The sequence below is a fragment of the Odocoileus virginianus genome, chromosome 1 (assembly GCF_023699985.2).
Source record: "Odocoileus virginianus isolate 20LAN1187 ecotype Illinois chromosome 1, Ovbor_1.2, whole genome shotgun sequence".
Classification (NCBI taxonomy): domain Eukaryota; kingdom Metazoa; phylum Chordata; class Mammalia; order Artiodactyla; family Cervidae; genus Odocoileus; species Odocoileus virginianus.
Window position 1 is genome coordinate 81049385 of NC_069674.1, and position 24455 is coordinate 81073839.

General features: G+C 41.4%; 1 protein-coding gene across 5 annotated transcripts in view; it reads right to left on the reverse strand.

Moving 5' to 3' along the window:
* ELAPOR2 (endosome-lysosome associated apoptosis and autophagy regulator family member 2) overlaps positions 1-24455 on the reverse strand; it is a 210808-nt gene that overhangs the window by 61099 nt on the left and 125254 nt on the right. For all 5 annotated transcript variants that reach the window (XR_011488608.1, XM_070470051.1, XM_070470065.1 and 2 more), the window contains 5 exons: positions 23032-23227; positions 16977-17124; positions 13414-13500; positions 9325-9430; positions 138-290 (listed from right to left, as the gene is read on the reverse strand). Coding sequence is in view for 4 of the 5 variants with exons in the window: in XM_070470051.1 (XP_070326152.1) it covers positions 138-290; positions 9325-9430; positions 13414-13500; positions 16977-17124; positions 23032-23227 (690 nt within the window). In the remaining variant the exon portion in view is untranslated. The remainder of the gene's footprint in view (positions 1-137; positions 291-9324; positions 9431-13413; positions 13501-16976; positions 17125-23031; positions 23228-24455) is intronic.

The following is a 24455-nucleotide window of genomic DNA, read 5'->3' on the forward strand; positions in this document are numbered from 1 at the left end:
TCATTTCAGGACTTTGGTTTCTGGCCCAGTGTTTTCATCACATTGTATGTGTGATTTCTGGCTTATGACTATACACTGTCCACAAACATAAATTTAACAGAAAAGATCAAAGAGTATAAACTGGAGACTCATCTTACCCGAAAATTGGGAGTCCTCGTCACACCTGATGCATTCCTTGGCTCCCTTCTCAGAATAGGTGTTTCTGGGACACACTTGGCAGATGAAAGAACCTGGTTTGTCACTGAAGGTGCCAGGCTTGCATGGAAAGCATTCTGATGTGTAGGCCACCCCTGTGTGGTAACGGGACAGAGAGCATGGAGGGAGGACTCTGTGTCACCCCGTGTGGTAACAGGAGAGAGAGCATGGAGGGAGGGCCCTGTGTCACCCTGTGTGGTAATGGGACAGAGAGCATGGAGGGAGGGCCCTGTGTCACCCTGTGTGGCAACAGGAGAGAGAGCATGGAGGGAGGGCCCTGTGTCACCCCGTGTGGTAAGAGGAGAGAGAGCATGGAGGGAGGGCCCTGTGTCACCCTGTGTGGTAACAGGAGAGAGAGCATGGAGGGAGGGCCCTTGTCACCCCGTGTGGTAATGGGAGACAGAGCATGGAGGGAGGGCCCTGTGTCACCCTGTGTGGTAACGCGAGACAGAGCATGGAGGGAGGGCCCTGTGTCACCCCGTGTGGTAACGGGAGACAGAGCATGGAGGGAGGGCCCTGTGTCACCCTGTGTGGTAACGCGAGAGAGAGCATGGAGGGAGGGCCCTGTGTCACCTGTGTGGTAATGGGAGAGAGAGCATGGAGGGAGGGCCCTGTGTCACCCTGTGTCATAATGGGAGAGAGAGCATGGAGGGAGGGCCCTGTGTCACCCCGTGTGGTAACGGGAGACAGAGCATGGAGGGAGGGCCCTGTGTCACCCTGTGTGGTAATGGGAGAGAGAGCATGGAGGGAGGGCCCTGTGTCACCCTGTGTGGTAACAGGAGAGAGAGCATGGAGGGAGGGCCCTGTGTCACCCTGTGTGGTAACGGGAGACAGAGCATGGAGGGAGGGCCCTGTGTCACCCCGTGTGGTAACGCGAGAGAGAGCATGGAGGGAGGGCCCTGTGTCACCCTGTGTGGTAACGGGAGACAGAGCATGGAGGGAGGGCCCTTGTCACCCTGTGTGGTAATGGGAGAGAGAGCATGGAGGGAGGGCCCTGTGTCACCCCGTGTGGTAATGGGAGAGAGAGCATGGAGGGAGGGCCCTGTGTCACCCTGTGTGGTAACGGGAGAGAGAGCATGGAGGGAGGGCCCTGTGTCACCCCGTGTGGTAACGGGAGACAGAGCATGGAGGGAGGGCCCTGTGTCACCCCGTGTGGTAATGGGGAGAGAGAGCATGGAGGGAGGGCCCTGTGTCACCCTGTGTCATAATGGGAGACAGAGCATGGAGGGAGGGCCCTGTGTCACCCCGTGTGGTAACGGGAGACAGAGCATGGAGGGAGGGCCCTGTGTCACCCTGTGTCGTAATGGGAGAGAGAGCATGGAGGGAGGGCCCTGTGTCACCCCGTGTGGTAATGGGAGAGAGAGCATGGAGGGAGGGCCCTGTGTCACCCCGTGTGGTAATGGGAGAGAGAGCATGGAGGGAGGGCCCTGTGTCACCCCGTGTGGTAATGGGAGACAGAGCATGGAGGGAGGGCCCTGTGTCACCCTGTGTGGTAACGGGAGAGAGAGCATGGAGGGAGGGCCCTGTGTCACCCTGCGTGGTAACGGGAGAGAGAGCATGGAGGGAGGGCCCTGTGTCACCCTGTGTCATAATGGGAGAGAGAGCATGGAGGGAGGGCCCTGTGTCACCCTGTGTCATAATGGGAGAGAGAGCATGGAGGGAGGGCCCTGTGTCACCCTGTGTCATAATGGGAGAGAGAGCATGGAGGGAGGGCCCTGTGTCACCCCGTGTGGTAATGGGAGAGAGAGCATGGAGGGAGGGCCCTGTGTCACCCCGTGTGGTAATGGGAGACAGAGCATTGAGGGAGGGCCCTGTGTCACCCTGTGTGGTAACGGGAGAGAGAGCATGGAGGGAGGGCCCTGTGTCACCCCGTGTGGTAACAGGAGAGAGAGCATGGAGGGAGGGCCCTGTGTCACCCTGTGTGGTAACGGGAGAGAGAGCATGGAGGGAGGGCCCTGTGTCACCCCGTGTGGTAACAGGAGAGAGAGCATGGAGGGAGGGCCCTGTGTCACCCTGTGTCGTAATGGGAGAGAGAGCATGGAGGGAGGGCCCTGTGTCACCCCGTGTGGTAATGGGAGAGAGAGCATGGAGGGAGGGCCCTGTGTCACCCCGTGTGGTAATGGGAGAGAGAGCATGGAGGGAGGGCCCTGTGTCACCCCGTGTGGTAATGGGAGACAGAGCATGGAGGGAGGGCCCTGTGTCACCCTGTGTGGTAACGGGAGAGAGAGCATGGAGGGAGGGCCCTGTGTCACCCTGCGTGGTAACGGGAGAGAGAGCATGGAGGGAGGGCCCTGTGTCACCCTGTGTCATAATGGGAGAGAGAGCATGGAGGGAGGGCCCTGTGTCACCCTGTGTCATAATGGGAGAGAGAGCATGGAGGGAGGGCCCTGTGTCACCCTGTGTCATAATGGGAGAGAGAGCATGGAGGGAGGGCCCTGTGTCACCCCGTGTGGTAATGGGAGAGAGAGCATGGAGGGAGGGCCCTGTGTCACCCCGTGTGGTAATGGGAGACAGAGCATTGAGGGAGGGCCCTGTGTCACCCTGTGTGGTAACGGGAGAGAGAGCATGGAGGGAGGGCCCTGTGTCACCCTGTGTCATAATGGGAGAGAGAGCATGGAGGGAGGGCCCTGTGTCACCCCGTGTGGTAACGGGAGACAGAGCATGGAGGGAGGGCCCTGTGTCACCCCGTGTGGTAACGGGAGACAGAGCATGGAGGGAGGGCCCTGTGTCACCCTGTGTGGTAATGTGTGAGAGAGCATAGGGGGAGGGCCCAACAGCAACAAATCAGTGTGTCCTTGCTTCTGCTACCAGAAGTGAGAGAGAAATATTAATAGTAATCTCACCCAGGTCTTTCACATACCATTAATTCAACATCACAAATATATTTACTGTTTTCAGAGAGCTGGGATGCATACTGAATTGAACACTGAAATACAGTGAACAGTTAAGAGATTCAAATTTGATAGAGGTATATAATCAGTGTATGAGATTCTGCAGCAAGATGGCGGAGTAGAAGGACGTGCGCTCATCTTCTCCTGCGAGAACTCCAAAATTACAACTCACTGCTGATCAACTGTCGACAAGAGAATGTTTGATCCCACCAAAAAAATATACCCCACATCCAAGGGCAAAGGAGAAGCCCCAGCAAGATGGCAGGAGGGATGAAATCACATTTAGAACCAAACCCAATACCCACCAGAGATGCTTGGAGGGCTCAAACAAAACCTTGTGTGCACCAGAAGACTTCTCAGAGACTGAGCCAGACCCGCCTTTGAGATCTACCTTTGAGTGTCTTAGTGTCTCCTGTGGAGGTACAGGTCAGCAGTCGCCTGCTGCAGGGGCAGAGGCTCTGGGTGCAGCAGACCTGGGTATAGCATAAGCCTTCTTGGAGGAAGTCACCATTAACCCCATCATAGAGCTGCAAGAACTTACACAGGACTGGGGAAACAGACTCTTGGAGGGAACAAACAAAACCGTGTGCGCACCAGGACCCAGAGACTCTACAGAGACTGAGCCAGAACTGTGTTTGAGTGTCTCCTGCAGTGGTGGTATGGGTCAGCAGTGGACTGCCACAGCAGCCGGGGCTCTGGGTGCAGCAGACCTGGGAATGGCATAAGCCCTCTTGGAGAAGGTCACCATTAACGCCACCATAGAACCACCAGAGTTTACACAGGTCTGGGAAAACAGACTCTTGGAGGGAACAAACAAAATGTTTTGCACACCAGGACCCAGGAGAAAGAAGCAGTGACCACAAAAGACACTGACCCAGACTTGCCCATGAGTGTTCAGGAGTCTCCGGCAGAGGTGTGGGTCACTGATGGCCTGGTTCAGGGTCAGGGGCACTGAGTGCATCAGCACATGCATGGGACCTATTGAAGCAGGCCGCCATTATCTTCATTACTTCCACCATAGTTTGGCCTCAGGTCAAACAACAGGGAGGGAACACAGCCCCACCCATGAACAGAATATTGGGCTAAAGATTTACTGAGCATGGCCCTGCCCATCAGTACAAGACCAAGTTTCTGCCTCAGTCAGTTTCTCTCCCATCAGCAAGCTTCCATAAGCCTTTGATCCTTCTCCTTCAGAGGGCAGACAGGATGAAAACCACAACCACAAAACACTAATCAAACTGATCACATGGACCAAAGCCTTGTCTAATTCAATGAAACTATGAGCCATGCCATGTAAGGCCACCCAAGACGGACAGGTCATGGTGGAGACTACTAACAAAACGTGGTCCGCTGGAGAAGGGAATGGCAAATCACTTCAGTATTCTTGCCTTGAGAACTGCATAAACAGTATAAAAAGGCAAAAAGATAGAACACTGAGAGATGAATTCCCCAGGTCGGTAGGTGCCCAATATGCTACTGGAGAACAGTGGAGAAATAACTCCAGAAAGAATGAAGAGATGGAGGCAAAGCAAAAATAAAGCCCAATTGTATATGTGACTGGTGATGGAAATCTGATGCTGTAAAGAACAATATTGCATAGGAACCTGGAATGTTAGGTCCATGAATCAAGGTAAATTGGAAGTTGTCAAACAGAAAACAGCAAGAGTAAACATCAACATTTTAGGAATCAGTGAACTAAAATGGACTGGAATGGATGAATTTAACCCAGAAGACCATTATATCTACTACTGTGGGCAAGAATCCCTTAGAATAAATGGAGTAGTAAATCCATGGCTAATTCATTTCAATGTATGACAAAAACCACTGCAATGTTGTAAAGTAATTAGCCTCCAACTAATAAAAATAAATGGAAAAAAAAAGAATAAATGGAGTAGCCCTCATAGTCAACAAAAGAGTGTGAAATGCAGTAGTTGGGTGCAATCTCAAAAACGACAGAATGATCTCTGTTCGTTTCCAAGGCAAACCATTCAATATCACCATAATCCAAGTCTATGCCCCAACCAGTAATGCTGAAGAAGCTAAAGTTGAACAGTTCTATGAAGAACTACAAGACCTTCTAGAACACCCCAAAAAGATGTCTTTTTCATTATAGGGGACTGGAACACAAAACTAGGGAGTCAAGAGATACCTGGAGTAACAGGCAAATTTGGCCTTGGAGAACAGAATGAAGCAGGGCAAAGGCTAACAGAGTTTTGCCAAGAGAATGCACTGGCATAGAAACACCCTATTTCAACAACACAAGAGAAGACTACACATGGAGATCACAAGATGGTCAATAGCGAAATCAGACTGACTGTATTCTTTGCATTCATAGATGGAGAAGCTCTATTAGCTCAGTTCAGTTCAGTCACTCAGTCTAGTCTGACGCTTTGTGACCCCATGGACTGCAGCATGCCAGGCCTCCCTGTCCTTCGCCAACTCCCAGAGCTTACTCAAATTCATGTCCATAGAGTCAGTGATGCCATCCGATGATCTCATCCTCTGTCATCCCCTTCTGCTCCTGCCTTCAATCTTTCCCAGCATCAGGGTCTTTTCCAATAAGTCAGTTCTTCACATTAGGTGGCCAAAGTATTGCAGTTTCAGCTTCAGCATCAGTCCTTCCAATGAATATTCCGGACTGATTTCCTTTAGGATTGACTGCTTTGATCTCCTTGCAGTCCAAGGGACTCTCAAGAGTCCTTTCCAACACCACAGTTCAAAAGAATCAATTCTTCAGCACTCAGCTGACTTTATAGTCCAACTCTCATATCCATACATGACTCTGGAAAAACCATAGCTTTGACTAAATGGACCTTTGTTGGCAAAGTAATATCTCTGCTTTTTAATATGCTGTTAGGTAGTTCACAACTTTTCTTCCAAGGAGCAAGTGTCTTTCATTTCATGGCCGCAGTCACCAACTGCAGTGATTTTGGAGCCAAAGAAAATAAAAGCTGTCACTGTTTCCATTGTTTCCCCATCTATTTGCCACAAAGTGATGGGACCAGATGCCATGATCTTCGTTTCCTGAATGTTGAGTTTTCAGCCAACTTTTTCACTCTCCTCTTTCATTTTCATCAAGAGGCTTTTTAGTACTTCTTCACTTTCTGCCATAAGGGTGGTATCATCTGCATATCTGAGGTTATTGATATTTCTCCCAGCAATCTTGATTCCAGCTTGTGCTTCATCCAGTCCATTATTTCTCATCTTGTACTCTGCATAAAAGTTAAATGAGCAGGGTGACAATGTATAGCCTTGACATATTCCTTTCCTGATTTGGAAACAGTCTGTTGTTCCATGTCCAGTTCTAACTGTTGCTTCTTGACCTGCATACAAATATCTCAGGAGGCACGTCAGGTGGTCTGGTATTCCCATCTCTTGAAGAATTTTCCACAGTTTGTTGTGATCCACATAGTCAAAGTCTTCAGCATAGTCAATAAAGCAGAAGTAGATGTTTATCTGGAACTCGCTCACTTTTTCAATGATCCATCAGATGGCAATTTGATCTCTGGTTCTTCTGCCTTTTCTAAATCCAGCTTGAACATCTGGAAGTTCACAGTTCACGTATTGCTGAAGCCTGGATTGGAGAATTTTGAGCATTACTTTACTAGCGTGTGAGATGAGTGCAACTGTGCAGTAGTTTGAGCATTCTTTGGCATTGCTTTTCTTTGGGATTGGAATGAAAACTGACCTTTTCCAGTCCTGTGGCCACTGATGAGTTTTCCAAATTTGCTGGAATATTGAGTGCAGCACTTTCACAGCATCACCTTTTAGAACTTGAAATAGCACAACTGGAGTTCCATTACCTCCACTAGCTTTGTTTGTAGTGATTCTTCCTAAGGCCCATTTGACTTCATGTTTCAGGATGTCTGGCTCTAGGTGAGTGATCACACCATTGTGGTTATCTGGGTCATGAAGATCTTTTTTGTATAGTTCTTCTGTGTATTCTTGCCACCTCTTCTTAATATCTTCTGCTTCTGTTAGGTCCATACCATTTCTGTCTTTTATTGAGCCCATCTTTGCATGAAATGTTCCCTTGGTATCTCTAATTTTCTTGAAGAGTTCTCTAGTCTTTCCCATTCTATTGTTTTCCTTTATTTCTTTGCATTGATCACTGAGGAGGATTTTCTTATCTCTCTTTGCTATTCTTTGGAACTCTGCATTCAAATGGGTATATCTTTCCTTTTCTCCTTTGCCTTTCACTCTCTTCTTTCCACAGCTATTTGTAAGGCCTCCTCAGACAACCACTCTGCTTTTTTGCATTTCTTTTTCTTGGGGATGGTCTTGATCACTGCCTCCTGTACAAGGTCACAAACCTCTGTCCATATTTCTTCAGGCACTCTGTCTATCAAATCTAATCCCTTGAATCTATTTCTCACTTCTCATAAGGGGTTTGATTTAGGTCATACCTGAATAGTCTAGTGGTTTTCCCCACTTTCTTCAATTTGAGTCTGAATTTGGCAATAAGGAGTTCATGATCTGAGTCACAGTCAGCTCAGAGAAATTTGTATGCAGGTCAAGAAGCAATAGAACCGAACATGGAACAACAGACTGTTTCCAAATCAGAAAAGGAGTGTGTCAAGGCTGTATATTGTCAACCTGCTCATTTAACTTATATGCAGAGTACATCATGAGAAATAATGGACTAGATGAAGCACAAGCTGGAATCAAGATTTCTGGGAGAAATATCAGTAACCTCAGACACACAGATGATACCACCCTTATGGTAGAAAGCAAAGAACTAAAGAGCCTCTTGATGAAAGTGAAAGAGGAGAGTGAAAAAGTTGGCTGAAAACTCAACATTCAGAAAACGAAGATCATGGCATCTGGTCCCACCACTTCGTGGCAAATAGATGGGAAAACGATGAAAACAGTGACCGACTTTATTTTCTTCGGCTCCAAAAGCACTGCAGTTGGTGACTGCAGCCATGAAATTAAAAGATGCTTGCTCCTTGGAAGAAAAGTAATGACCAACATACACAGCATATTAAAAAGCAGAGACATTACTTTGTCAACAAAGGTCCATCTAGTCAAGGTTATGTTTTTTCCAGTAATCATGTATGGATGTGATAGTTGGACTATAAAGTCTGCTGAGCACTGAAGAATTGATGCTTTTGAACTGTGATATTGGAGAAGACTCTTGAGAGTCCCTTGGACTGCAAGGAGATCAAGGCAGTCAATCCTCAAGGATATCAGTCCTGAATATTCATTGAAAGCACTGATGCTGAAGCTGAAGCTCCAGTACTTTGACTACCTGATGGATGAACTGACTCACTGGAAAAGACCCTGATGCTGAGAAAGATTGAGGGCGGGAGGAGAAGGGGTTGACAGAGGATGAGATTGTTGGATGGAACCACCAACTCAATGGACCGAAGTTGAGTAAGCTCTGAGTTGGTGATGGACAGGGAAGCCTGGCGTGCTGCCATCCATGGGGTCGCAAAGAGTCCGACACGACTGAGTGACTGACCTGAACAGAATCAGTGTATAATCTCAGCTATCAAAACAACTTCATTAATCAGAAATGGAGTAAATTCTGGTTCCTTCCAATTCTGTACCATTCTCTTCTGTGTCTACCAGTTCCCTATTTCTCCAATGCTCACTAGTTACAGACAAGACCCACAAGACCCAGGGAAAAGCTCTTTTCTTCAAGTTTGTAATTCCAGGTATCACCAGCAGATGTCCCTACAACTAATGAGTTATCTTCACAGGAAGAAGCACACTTAGACCATATTAAAATGTAAATCAAAGTAAAAGAGAATCACTGCTTTAATTAAAAGTAGCTCTGATAATGAACCTTGCCAGACCATACGGTCCACCCTCAGGAGTCAGAAGATGCACAGTTGGTTAAGAGATGCAAAAGGTGTAGGAGACAGGCCAAGATATTTATTTCACTGTTATTTTTAAGGATACAGTCATGACCTGTATAAGTACTATGCCAGCACAGTGAAGTCTTGACTGAAGAGCAGGCTATTAATAAAGATTGTTTTCTTTTATTTCAAGACACCTACAATTGTCATTATTTTTACTTTCTCATACAGATAAAATAATTCAGTTTAGGGACAGGAAAAACAAACAGCCAACTTGCCAGAAATAAAACCAGAATCTCTAGGCCAATATGATGCCTAACCTGCTAATTTTTGTCCCATATCCCCTTGAACCAGTGAAACCAACAATGTAGTCAATATTTTAACTAACTATAAAATGGGATAGGTGACTACTAAAGGAGACAGATGTGAAATACCTTCAATTGTGATATTTTTTACCAACACTGGTTTGACTGCCTTGGAACCCATAAGGATGCCTGTAGTTCTCCAGTACAGTATGTTTGTGCCTGATTTCAACATTACCTGTAAAGAGAACACAAGACACTCAGCTCAGATGAACCATGCTACTTCCAACCATACCTATATCAAAGCTAATCCCCTATACACTTTTCAACACATTATAATGAAACACAATTACCTGGAACCGACAAATTTAAATCAACTACTTATTGAGACTTAAGCTTTGCTTAAATTCACATTTTGTTTAAAAAAAAAAAAAGGTTTGCCAACCTCAAAAATACAGTAAAAAGGGAGGAACAGAAAATTCTTCAAGCATGGAAGAAGATAAAATCATTTTCAAATCATTTGCATAAAGACTTGGTTTATATTTAAAAGACTCAATTTAGATTGTGAGAGGCACTTAGCCCAATTACATACTGATTGCTGTCACTATTCATAAGTAAATCTCTGGGCTCTGAAAACAAAAAGGTAACAGAATGAGTTTGCTTCCTTTTAAAATTACCTAACAAACAACACTGCAACAGCAACAAAAGAAAATAGGACTGTTCTTATAGAATAGCCTGATTTGACTTTATGGCTCCAGAATTTAAATGATACAATGTCTAATATTTGCTTCCTTTGCCACCAGAACATTTTTATCAAATTACTTTTCCGATCAATTTCATGCTGATTCAGTCAAGTAAACTAATGAAATTAAAAGACCGTTTACTCCTTGGAAGGAAAGTTATGATCAACCTAGACAGCATATTAAAAAGCAGAGACATTACTTGATCAACAAAGGTCCGTCTAGTCAAGGCTATGGTTTTTCCAGTAGTCATGTATGGATGTAAGAGTTGGACTATAAAGAAAGCTGAGCACAGAAGAATTGATGCTTTTGAACTGTGGTGTTGGAGAAGACTCTTGAGAGTCCCTTGGACTGCAAGGAGATCCAACCAGTCCATCCTAAAGGAGATCAGTCCTGAGTGTTCACTGGAAGGACTGATGTAGAAGCTGAAACTCTAATATTTTGGCCACCTCATGCGAAGAGCTGGCTCATTTGAAAAGAGCCTGATGCTGGGAAAGATTGAGGGCAGGAGGAGGAGGGGACAAGAGAGGATGAGATGGTCGGGTGGCATCACCAACTCAATGGACATGGGTTTGGGTAGACTCCAGGAGTTGGTGATGGACAGGGAGGCCTGGAGTGCTGCAATTCTTGGGGTCGCAAAGAGTCGGACACGACTGAGCGACTGAACTGAACTGAAGGGTGATTTGCTTTCTTATTTGCCACCCTTTTTCTTCTATGGAGTCTGGCTGGCCAAATTCAAGCAGTATAAAATTAAAACATATCTGACTACTTCACCCTGCCAGAGAGTCAGAAAAGCAGTATGTTAAATACTTATCCTTTGTGTTAAGTCTTTGTAAGTGAAGAAAGCGTATTTGCTGCCAAGGGTTACTTGTACCTTCAAAGCCCAGAGGACTAAAAGCTTAGGTGAATGGATCCTAATTGGTACTAATATCCAGACATACAGATCAAAAAAATTACTCCGACAGGGTGCATTATATTAATCACTCAAGGATGAGGTATCTGCTACAACACAAAGGCAAGGATGGATGTCACTTATTGAAATAGTGTTCAATCTACACTGCAGGCACCATGTTAGGCCCTCCCTATGTATCCTCTCAATGGACATGAGTTTGAGCAAACTCTGGGAGATGGTGAAGGACAGGGAAGCCTGGCATGCTGCAGTCCACGGGGTCACAAAGAGTCAGACATGACTGAGCGACTGAATAACAAATATATCCTCTCGTTTAACTGCAAAATTGGTCCTGTTTCTCATATGAACTATTAGAGTCAAAGAGACAAGGTCAATTGTCTAAAGAATAAAGAAATATAACTACTATAAACCAGAGCAGCTGTTGTTATTTAGTCACTATGTCTGATTTTTGCGACCCCAGGGACTATAGGCTGCCAGGCTCCTCTGTCCATGAGATATCCCAGCAAGAATACTGGAGTGCTTTGCCATTTCCTTCTCCAGGGGACCTTCCCGACCCAGGGATCAAATTGGGGTATAGTACTTTACCATGTTGTGTTCATTTCTGCTGTACAGTAGGTGAATCAGCTATATATACACACATATTCCCTCTTTTTTGAATTCCTCCCATTTAGATCACCACAGAGCATTTGGTAGAGTTTCCTTGCTATACAGCAGGTTCTCATTAGTTGTCTATTTTATACCTAGTAGCGTATATATGTCAATCACAATCTCCCAATTCACCCCACTCCCTTTCCCCCCTCCATGTTTCCAGAGAAACATTAGTTCTCTACATCTGTGTCTCTATTTCTTCCTTGTGAAAAGGTTCATCTATACCATTTTTCTAGACTTTTGAAAATTGCTTCTTGGGGTGACTGCAGAGAAAGCTGGGTAAATGAAACTCAGTTCAGTTCCATTGCTCAGTCGTGTCTGACTCTTTGTAACGCCATGGACTGCAGCAGGCCAGGCTTCCCTGTCCATCACCAACTCTGGAGCTTGTTCAAACTAATGTCCATCAAGTCAGTGATGCCATCCAACCATCTCATCCTCTTCATTCCCTTCTCCTCCTGCTTTCAACCTTCCCCAGCATCAGGATCTTTTCCACTGAGTCAGTTCTTCACATCAGGTGGCCAAAGTATTGGAGTTTCAGCTTCAGCATCAGTCCTTCCAATGAATAATCAGGACTGATTTCCTTTAGGATGGACTAGTTGGATCTTCTTCCCTTGCAGTACAAGGGACTCTCAAGAGTCTTCTCCAACACCACAGTTCAAAAGAATCAATTCTTCAGTGCTCAGCTTTCTTTACAGTCCAGATCTCACATCCATATGTGACTACTGAAAAAACTATAGCTTTGACTAGACGGACCTTTGTCAGCAAAGTAATGTCTCTGATTTTTAATATGCTGTCTAGGCTGGTCATAGCTTTTCTTCCAAGGAGCAAGCGCCTTTTAATTTCATGACCGCAGTCACCAACTACAGTGATTTCGGAGTCGAAGAAAATAAAGTCTGTTACTGTTTCCATTGTTTTCCCATCTATTTGTCATGAAATGATGGGACCGGATGCCATGATCTTAGTTTTCTGAATGTTGAGTTTTCAGCCAACTTTTTCACTCTCCTCTTTCACTTTCATCAAGAGGCTCTTTAGTTCTTCTTCACTTTCTACCATAAGGGTGGTGTCATCTGCATATCTGAGGTTATTGATATTTCTCCCAGAAATCTTGATTCCAGCTTTTGCTCTATCCAGCCCAGCGTTTCTCATGATGTACTCTGCATATAAGTTAAATAAGCAGGGTGACAATATACAGCCCTGACATATTCCTTTCCCAATTTGGAACCAGTCTGCTGTTCCATGTATGGTTCTAACTGTTGCTTCTTTACCTGCATTCAGATTTCTCAAGAGGCAGGTCAGATGGTCTGATATTCCCATCTCTTGAAGAATTTTCCAGATGAGTGCAATTTTGCAGTAGCTTGAGCATTCTTTGGCATTGCCTTTCTTTGGCACTGGAATGAAAACTGACCTTTTCCAGTCCTGTGGCCACTGCTGAGTTTTCCAAATTGTTGACATATTGAGTGCAGCACTTTCACAGCATCATCTTTTAGGATTTGAAATAGCTCAACTGGAATTCCATCACATCCATTGTTAGCTTTGTTCGTAGTGATGCTTTGAACACAAGGATCCATTCAATGCCATGAGTCACTGATTCTCTTTCATGTGATTACCACATCTGTAAACTTACATACCCAGAGGTTCTGTACATTAATTCTGAGTAGACATCATTCCTGTTAATGCCTCCCTTGAAAAGCAGGAGAGTTGGAATGTGATAGGAAAGAGCAGGGAGACAAGGAAAAAAGAAAAGGAAGAAAAATAATACTAGAAAGAGCCCAAGTCCGTGAAACTTAGGGGCAATTTCTTCCCTAACTGGAAATTTCTAAATTAAAAGACAATTTTTTTCTTTAAAATAAACTTTTAAAAATAAATTTGAGAAAAGAAAGGAGAAGAATAGGGTTGGTGGGAGAGACGAGCAGAGAAACTTACAGAATGAGAGCCCCATTCTCCATTGTCTGTGAGCTTTACCCACTTGTCCGCAGTGGTGTCCATCTCCTGGCACTGATCGTTCTGAATCTGTGAAGTAAACACAAGGGCCCAGTAAAGCTCAGTGAAAGGTGGTTTTAATTAGATGTGTCACTCACCACAGGACAGGCCACACGAGCTTCTTTCAGTGAGTAGGAAACAATAGCCACGAGCAATTCTCAATAAGTAAACACACCAGATCTCCGCAGCCTGAGTGACAAATGCGTATGAGTACGTAGTTCTAAGTGAACCATCCTCATTATTGTAACAAAAAGACAAGCCAGTTAAGAAGTCAGAAATTGGGTAAGCAGGAGTGTGGGAGGCAGAGGAGAGGGCAGTTAACACTGAAAATTCACATAGAGGAGAAAAAGTCATTGCAAAAATGTAAAAGCTTTGCACGCCCAGTAAGTTTATTTTTATAAGATTTAGGGCCATTTAAACTTTAAATTAATAAGTAAATTAAATCTGCTTTGCTTTCAGTTCCCCGTGACTTAATCCAAATGTGTATGTAAGTGGCTATAGCCAAAGTCAAAGACCCCAGTTGCTATCTGGGGACAAATGTTGATACTCTATAGCAATTCAATAAATACAGCTAATATCTTCAGCACCAAACATTTTGTGCTTTTCAGACAATTCTTCCAAAATACCTAGGGGTTGGGACATACCTCTCCAGGTCTCTCCTGGACCTCCTGACCAGGTCTACACAGGACATACTTGATGTCTGTGTATTTTTTTGCAGTCTTGACTTCTTGAGGCTATATTTACAGTCTTGACTTCTCCTCGTAGGTCAGTCAGGAAAGAATCTGCCTGCAACGCAGGAGACCCGGGTTCAATCCCTGGGTCAGGAACATCCCCTGGAGAAGGAAATGGCAATCCACTCCAGTAATCTTGCCTGGAGAATCCCTTGGACAGAGGAGCCTAGCGGGCTACAGTCCAGGGGTTGCAGAGAGTCAGTCATGACTTAGCAAGGGAGCACATAATAGTCAGCATCAGAGTAGGGTTGAAATAATATCTCACTGTCTATATTTCTTCCAAAATGGCTATTTCTCTATTCTTTAAGTCATTTTTCCACTTCATTCATTCCCATGACTAATTTCACAAACAGCATTAATATCTTCTCCATAAGAGCTATTTCCTAAAGACTTAACTAACTAGAAAACAGATCCTTTTACCAGCCAAAACCAGAGAAAATCAGCTACTGAGGATATTCACTTTAACTGAATTTAAGTATCATATTTATATTGTAAGCATAATGACAATCAATGCGAGCGTTAAGCCATTTTTAAACAGCTATAAACCCTGTATATACCTTTTTTAGTCCATGTTTGCATAAACTGAAAGCTTTTTTCTCAGCAGATATCATACATCTAGTGTTATTTTGACAGTCTACTAGCATTCTGGAGATCTGAGTTCTCTTGTTACTCACTCTAAAAGTAACCAGTAAAGGTATGACCTTGGTCCAATCACTTCTTCTGTCTAGGTTTGAGTTTCACCATTAAAAAATAAAAATAAAAAAAGTATGTGTGGAGGGGAGAGCTGAATGAAACTCCCAGACTCCTAACATTAAATACTATACTGCTTTCAATCTGTAATGTTCACATGTACATCTGCATCCTTTAATCTTCAGACATTCCCTTTCCATTAACTACTAGCAGGATGGACATAAGGCACTGACTCTCTGAGTCAATAAATTGCAACCTATGAAGCTGAAACATCAATAAAAGAGGAAGCATAAACTTACCATCCCTTTTCTATCCATAACCAGAAGAACAAAGGCATCACTGAGAGGAAGCAATGAAACTTCATGCCTTAAGAATATCTTTACTGACAACTTTCAAAGGACTTGATAGACATCACAGAACTAAATATTTATTCAAACAATTATACAATTATCTTGCTTTTTACCTTTGTTTTAGTAATATTGCAAAAAACATCCTATGGAATTCGGAGTTATTCACTCTGAGAAGTGTCTTGCAAACAAAATGTAACTTAAAAAGCCAATCTGTTTGAATATTGCTTAACATCTTAAACTCATCAAAGGATATTAAGAGTTAAGAGAGTCCTTAAAAGGTCTGGTCTACAATCCTCTTTACAAAAAGGAACCTTGAAAGCTGAAAAATTAGTTGTCCAATAACACACAACCAGCAACTGCAGAGTTGGGACATGAACCAGAATCTCTTGACTTTAAATCTTAGGCTCATACATTCATGGAAAATATTTCATCCTAACAAACTTTTGATTTAGAAATTTCCATTATCAAGAGCAATATAAATTTGCTTTAGCATTATCAGTACATTCATTCCTGAAATCTGGGCCACAGAAACATTTTACAAGATATTTTCCCAGTTACTTGCACAACAAACAAACTTTTTTTTTTTTTTGGTTTTAGAAGTCAATTGGAACAAATTTTTCTCAAGCATCTGAGTCACTGCCTCAACAAATATTTGCACAATTAGGTACAGTTTACATAAAATAGCTAAATAATTTTTGTGGTAACAGCCTATTCTGTTAGACTATTATTTTATCCTATAGTTTGTAATGTTATTTAATCTCTTTTTTATGGTAATAGCCTATTCTATTAGACTATTATTTTATCCTATAGTCTGTGATGTTATTTAATCTCTTGCCAGAGACATCAACTACCTCATCCCTTGATTTCCTTATACTGTACAAAACTGGGACAATCAGCAAGATATAGTCACCTCTAGTTCTGAAATATTGCCCATGAATACACTTAAATAATTCAAATATTTAAAATTGAAAAGAGAAGAAAAATATTTTTATATAAAACTAAGATTGGTGAAAACATAGTTTTAAACAAAGTAGCATATATCACTATAAAAAATTAAATGAATCTCAGGAAATCTATTCATCACACAAAAATCTCAACTAAATGGTCACCTAATGATCATATCCAAAAGGAAAACAACCCCAGTGTTATTCTACAAGGAGAGAACTCAGAGGTAAAGAAATAATTATTAACCAGAAAGTATTATAGAAAAAAATAAATATTTCTTATTGAAAGCTTCAGTTAACACAAAAAACCGATGCACACAATGAAATGGGAACAAATGATTAAGAGAAATTTTACATGAATGCCCTTTAAATATATGCCCTTTAAATATATAACAATAATGTATCCTGCCTGAGGACAGTCTTTGGATTAAACCCTCTGGCTAATTCTGTTATCTTAAAACATAAATTATGGGAGTAGGTCTGGTCTTTACAAGGATGTATCCTGCCTGAGGACAATCTTTGGATTAAGCCTGCTAGCCAACTCTGTTATTTTAAAATGTAAATTATGGGAGTGGGTCTGGTGAGGTCTTTGCAACCTCCAGACATTCTTTGGATTCATTGGAGAGTATATAACTCCATTGCTAACACTAGCAAAAGGGGTACTCTTTTGCCCCCTTCTGATGCCTATGTCAGAAGCTTCCTCTATCTCCTTTATACTTTAATTAAACTTTATTACACACACACACACAAAAAAAGAAAAAAGGTGAATTCTAGAATATAAAAGGCCTTACGAAGAACTCAAAGAAGATGTTGTTGTCCACATACTGGTACTCAAAGAAGACATAACCTGACTTCTTGAGATGCACAGCATAGATCAAGGACACCGTGCAGTCATCACGATTGGACTCTATGTAGTTTCCACGAGGGACCCAAGAAGAGCTGTGGAAACAAAACCATTTCATGTTAGCACACAGAAACCTCTTCTGTTCACAAGTTCTATAACAGATTTAAAAGCGGTTCTGTCGACAAAGCACGGCAGAGGAATCTGAAGCGCATGTGGACCCCAAAGGCCAACTCCACTGCTTGAAAAAAGGTTCATGTCTTAATGACACACAACTTCCTAAAATCATGGTAAGATTATGCAACTAACATGCTATACAGCTGCTGCTTATCACCAAAATGTAATCACTAGATAGTTGATCACTAATTCTAGCAGTCTTTGATGGAATTACTCTCAAATAATATCTAAAGTTTGATTTACAAACACATATTGGCAGGGGTGTACATTTATTATGAGAGAAGAAATCATCCTAGAAAAAGCCCATTTAAAGTGAATCTAAATATTTTTTAATGTTTATTTTGTATTGGGGTATAGCCAATTAACAATGCTGTGATAGTTTCAGATGAACAGCAAAGGGCCTCAGTTATACATATACACGTATCTATTCTCCCTCAAACTCTCCTTCCATCCAGGTTGCCACACAACATTGAGCAGAAAAAAAAGAGAGAGAGAGAGAAAGTGGAATCTAAGAAACAAACCACAAAGGGACTTATAGATACAGAGAACAGACTAGTTTTCTGTGGTTGCTAGGGAGGGGGGAGCAGAATAGATGAAGGGGATGAAGGGGTACCAACCTCCAGTTATGAATAAGTCATGAGGATGTAAAAAACAAGATAAAGAATATGGTCAATATTGTAATAACTTATTGTGGTGATTGTTTCATAATATATGCCACTGTCAAATCATTATGTAACGTTCCTGAAATTAGCATAATATCAATTTGCTATGCAACTGATATATTTCAATTGTTAAAAAAAAAGGGGGCACATGATCAGCCAGATGGAAAAAAAATAATAAAGTGAACCTAAATAAAATGTAGATCACAGTGTCATGGTACATAGTAGGAGCAAAAGTCTGACTGGAAATTTTATCTAAAAAATAAAAGATTAAGGAAATACACTATGAACAAAAGTTGGGTTGTAAATCTAACCATAAGCTAATTCTTAGATTAATCAACAGTGAGTCATGTGTTAACTTTGGGGCCAAAAAAGTTTCCAACCAGACTGTACAACAGCACAACTCAATATCCTTCTCTATGAATTTAACTTTCCACTTGGATTATAAGAGTGGGATTTTTGGCAAATTCTTTTTACTAACCAAAAAAATAATAACAAAAGCCTGAGACTTCCACGTCTCAACATGATTAAGTGGTACTGGACTTGCCCTTTTCTTTAACAATCTAGTAAACTAAACAAAACACACAAGCCATGCTCAGGCATTGACACTAGCCAGGGCAGGACTGAGATTCTTGAGAGCAGGAAAACGCACGAGACAAAGTCCAAATTGACCCTGACCTCATTCATTCTTCAGGACACTTTCCAGACTCTGGCGCTGGGAGATAGCTCCCAAGCAGAGCACAGTGGCCTCACGGAGTGGGGAAACAGGGATGAATGTTTGGGGGAAGCTGAAGTAACCAGAATTTACAGGCATGAGAAGCAGAAAAACAGGGGCTCCAGAAGTCCACATGCAGCTTCTCTGTAGGCCCAGGCTTGGGGCTGGAGTATGCAGGCCTAGCAGAGAACAGTCACTGCAAAGCTAAGTCAAAATCAGAGAGGTCACTTTTATGGGTATCTCAGGATCTCCAGCCCAGTCAGAGGAGAAAACTTAATAACCACATTGGACATTCATCTGAGACTCCAGAAGTGCCACATTTTAGGAATAAGGGCCATGCCCTAGGGTAGGTATCCACAAACTTTTTCACAAAGGGCCAAAGAGTCCATAATTGGGGCTTTATGAAGAATGTGATCTCTCCTGCAGTACTCCACTAGGCAATTACAGCTCAAAAGCAGCCACAGATAACACATAAATGAGTGCAGCTGTGTTCCAATAAAACATCATTTATAAAAACAGAGGGAGTAGGCCACAGTGTGCCCTAGAGTAAAGACCATGACCTAGAACTAAGTGTGAAACCAATACGGAGCCACCTTAAACAAATTCTAAATACCAGACCTAACGAGACACTCTTCTGCTAAATATGCTGCCTCCCAGAACAAAATCCAACATCTTTTACACAAAAGAAAAAGTAATCCACATTCTCCACATTGTAACACTCATGATGCCAAGATACATTAAAAATTTACTAGAAATGCAAAGGAGGGGTAAAATATGACCCTTAATTGACAAAATAGAATCAAAAGAAACAGACAAATATTTAAGACAGCTTTTAAAAATATAATCAAAAAACATCAAGAGAAGATACAGTAAGTGAAGGGATGAATAATCTCAACTATTTTAAGGGAAAGAAGAACTATTTTAAAAACTAAATGGAAATTCTACAGCTGAAAATTACTACTTGTGAAATTTAAAATTCAATTGATGAGCTTAAGATCAAGTTTGAAACTGTAAAGGAAATAATGATAGAGCAATAGAAACTATGTAATCTGAAGTATAAGAGAAAAAAAGGTGGGGAAAATGGAGTTTCAAGAAAACCAATGCTTTCTTTGAGTCATGTGTCAACTTTTGAGCCAAAAAAGTTTCCAACCAGACTGTATGACAACACAACTTAATATCCTTCTCTTCAAATTTAACTTTCTATCTGGGTTATGAGAGTGAGATTTTTGGCAAATTCTTTGTTTTTACTAACAAGATAATAATAATAATAAAAGACTGAGACTTCCACATCTCAATATAACTAGCAAAGAAATAGAGAACTCATTATAAGCAAAGAAATAGAGAACTTATTACAAGTAGTCAGGGAAACAATGACACATTACATAGAAGGAAGCTAACCAAGCAAAATACAGCTAATTTTTTTTCTTATCACAAACAAGGGAGACTTCAGAAGGTAATGGAACACCTTTAAAACATAGAAGGAGAAAAGTAAAAGTCCAGAGTCCTATGTCCAACAAAATATTCTTCAAAACTGAGGCTAAATAAAGATGTGTTTAGATTTCAAAAAGTTGAGAGAATTTATGAGGAGCAGACTTGCATGAAATGATAAAGAAAATTTTACAGATTAAAAAAATAATACTGAATAAACATTTAGAAAAGACAATCATAAATACATAATAAAAACATAAAGCTACATTTCTCTCAAATTTTTAAAAAATTAACTAATTCTTTAAAACACATTTCATTGTATTACAGGGTTTATGATGTGTTCCTAGACATATGGTAATAGCACCAGGATGAAGGTATAAAGGTAACTATACTGTCGTAAAGCTTTACATATTATATAAAAGTACAATAACAACACTAATTATACTTTAAGAATTGCAATTTGTAGCCTTTGCAAGATATCTAAAGATGTCAAAAGACTAACCACAACAGAAAACATTGATAAATTGTACTTTTTCAAATTTTAAACTTTTGTTCATTTAAGAACACCACTGAGAAAATGAGAAAGCAAAAGCTGCAGATTAAAGAACTATTTCACACACATATATGTATATGTGCATACATATGTGTATAGGTTAACTATTATATAGATTCATGACAAAACTTCATGTCAAGCATACACAAAGAACTACTACAGCTCAATAATAAACTGACCCCAAAACATAACAAATGGATAAATATTTGACACTTAACACATACACACACACCCACAAACATATGGACTATGAACATATGAATGGTGCTCAATACCTTTATAAAGAAGGAAATGCAAATAAAAACACACAGAAATACCATTTCTCATACGCACACTAGAAAGACTAAAATAAATCAAGACTTTTGTACAATATTTTACAATGTAAATAACTAGAATTCAAATGTACTGCTAGAGTCTAATGTTACAATCATTTTGAAAATCTCTTTGACAATTTCTTACAAAGTTCAATACACATTTTCTATATGATCCAAGCAATTAAAAAGAAGTAAAAAGAAAGCAAAATTAGGTGGATAGAAGAAAGGAAGTAAGGAAAAAGGGAGGGGAGGGAGGAAAGGAGACAAGCTTAGCAGTAACAGACTGAAATTTACACTGAGAAAATGATACTCAATACACTGAAAAATTTCTGCTTATCATTCGATTTCTTTAATGAATAAGCAATTCCAAGTAGGAAAAAAAGCCATATGAATATCTCCTGCTCACTAAAACAAAGATCTGAGGTCCTATAACATCCAGCTGGTACTCTCCTCTAAAGAACTCTTTAAAGAGTTTAAATTAAATTATATACACAAAAAGTTTTGCACATTATACAAAGGTACAGTGTTCCTGTGAAATCTTTCATAAGCTGAAATGGTATAAAGCAAAGATGTAATTACCTTAGGACACAAATTAATTTACAAAATAAACTATGAGAAAGCAACGATCCCACAGATAACAGTTCAAAGTTACGATGACCTGATGCTGAGATGTTGAATGTAGTTCCCAGAAAGAGCTTAGTGGGGCCACTCTCACGGCCCAGGGTGCACACTGCCTCTAGGGTAGCTCCATTTGCTGCAAAATCAATGCTAAACAGCATTTTTGCCTTTTGCCCCCCCACCCCCACCCCTCACTTTTTTTTGTAAAAGCAAAAATCCTCTTTGGATTTCTTTTGGTTAACAAAAACAGATACTAATACAGGTCGTTCATAAAAGTGAAATGGTGTATTAAATAAAATAAACTCTGGAAAAGCAGGGCTTATCTCTATGTGCATGTATATACATATATAAGTATTAATATATATACATACACAATCAACATGGGTTTGAACTGTACCGTTCACTGATACTCAGATGATTTTCACTAAATACACATTACAGTACTACTGGATCCACGGTTGGTTGAATCCACCAGTTGCTGAAGAGAGGATACAAAGGGCCAATTTAAAGTTGTAAGTGAATTTTCAACTCTAAGGAGATAGGCACTCCCACCCCCATAATGCTTAAGGATCAACTGCATTCATATGTGTGTACATTTATACACACATACATATAATTTTTATATATATAGTTAGAGGAATAATCCTATTAATGCTATCTAATTTCACAACTCTATATGATGAAATGACCGTTATCAGAAGAGTAAAAATGTCTCTTGGCCAAGAGAGAGAGACTGCTAGAAAGCAAGGGGCGTGAAGGGAAGGTAGGAAGGAAGGAGAAAACATATCTACTTTCACAGCTAAATAATTCCCCAACACCTTTAGTTCAAGGTAAAAAATGTGAGCCATTTTTTAAGTGAATCATTTTAGCTCAGGAGGAGAAATGTGACCATCCTTGTCAGAAGGTAGCCAGAGGCTGGAAGTTTAATTGTACAAAACACGGGCATATGAAAGGGAATGTTAAATAGTCAATATAAGAAAACAGGAAGGGTAAGAACCCAAAGATAAAAATTCTGTGTTTTTTCAAAACAATTTAACTTTCCTCCAATATTGTCACAGGCAAAGCTATAATCTCCTATTAAAAAGGTGGAAATTAAGTAAAAGTGCTTTCTACCTTAGGTGTTTAGCCCACTCTATGTAGCAGAAAGTCATCAAGTATATAAATGAAGCTCATACATTTTTCCTTTTCAAGGAAAATTTTAAAAATGGAAAATACTCTTAAAATTAGAGAAGAGCCAGAGATACTACTGGCTTTAATATAGTTATAAATATATTAGAAAACTAAGTTGCTTTTCTAATACCTATATTGCATTTTGCATACTATATATTATGTCCTAAGAGCAATTACTTTAACCTCATAAAAATTCAGCTACATTATTCATAAGGACTGTCTAAAAAATATGACTATTTGCAATTAGTTTACCTACAGTGCTTGCTTCAGCAGCACATATGCAGTTAGTTTACCTATAATCCCAATCAATACCAAGATTCTTTCTGGAAAAGAGTAACTACACCCTTTTCAAGGCTCCTTTGGATTCTTACTTGTTACAGCCCTCTGGCCTGCTATCAGAAGGGCCGACCACAGTGTCCATGAATGTTGCGACGTTGGAAAATCCAGCCGGCAATTCATCCCATTCGTCAAATTTGATGCCACTGCCCAAGGAGTAGGTGCCTTCACCACACTTACTGCATACCTGGTTCTTCATTTCTAGATACTCCCCAGAAGCACAGGAGAAAGCTGGAAGACAGAATACATAACCCGTTAGTCATCACACACACCCCTTTAATTTCCTCCCTTCATACCTATCACTAGCATTGTTTTTATAAAGCTCTGGTCATGTTACACCCTAATTAAAGTTTTCCAAAGTTTTCCTTATCACTACAGGGACTTCACAGTTTGTCCCCACCCCATTTTACCAGGTTCATCACTTGATCCATCCTCTTCAAATCATAAAAAAATTATTATCACTCCCAAAATATTTCATCCTCTTTCCTGTCACTCTAGTCTTTCTTTGGAGTTGCTGACCAACCCATGTGCTCATCCTGAAAACTCCTGTTCCTAACTCAAAAGTGACCCTCTTTACAACAGAAGATGGGTTCCTGTCCCTCCAGGCAGTCAACGGGGGCTCCCTCTGTACTCCTACAATACTCTTTTTATAACAGCCTCCCTTAAAGATAGAAAAACAGATAGAGACAAATATTACTTATCAATTGATGTGAGACTTCGAGGTTCAAAAAAACAGGCATCATTTTTTTTTATATTAGCTAATTGATGCTTTTGAACTATGGTGTTGGAAAAGACTCTTGAGAGTCCCTTGGACTGCAAGGAGATCCAACCAGTCCATTCTAAAGGAGATCAGTCCTGGGTGTTCATTGGAAGGACTGATGCTGAAGCTGAAACTCCAATGCTTTGGCCACCTTATGTGAAGAGTTGATTCTTTGAAAAAGACCCTGATGCTGGGAGGGATTGGGGGCAGGAGGAGAAGGGGCGACAGAGGATGAGATGGCTGGATGGCATTACTGACTCAGTGGGCATGAGTTTGAGCAAACTCCGGGAGTTTGTGATGGACAGGCAGGCCTGCCATGCTGCGATTCATGGGGTCGCAAAGAGTCGGACATGACTGAGCGACTGAACTGAACTGTACCTGACTAATACTAAGTGCAAATAAAAGGTTGATCCAAAAAGAAGGGATATATGTATACATGGGCTTCCCAGGTGGTGCTAGTGGTAAAGAACCCCCTTGTCAATGCAGGAGACTTAAGAGATGCAGGTTCAACCCCTGGGTCAGGAAGATCCCCTAGAGAAGGGCATGGCAACCCACTCCAGTATTCTTCCCTGAAGAATCCCATGGACAGAGGAGCCTGGTGGGCTACAGTCCATGCAGTTGCACAGAGTCAGACACAACTGAGTGATTCAGCATGCATGCACACATATGTATACATATGGCTGATTCACTTTTCTGTAT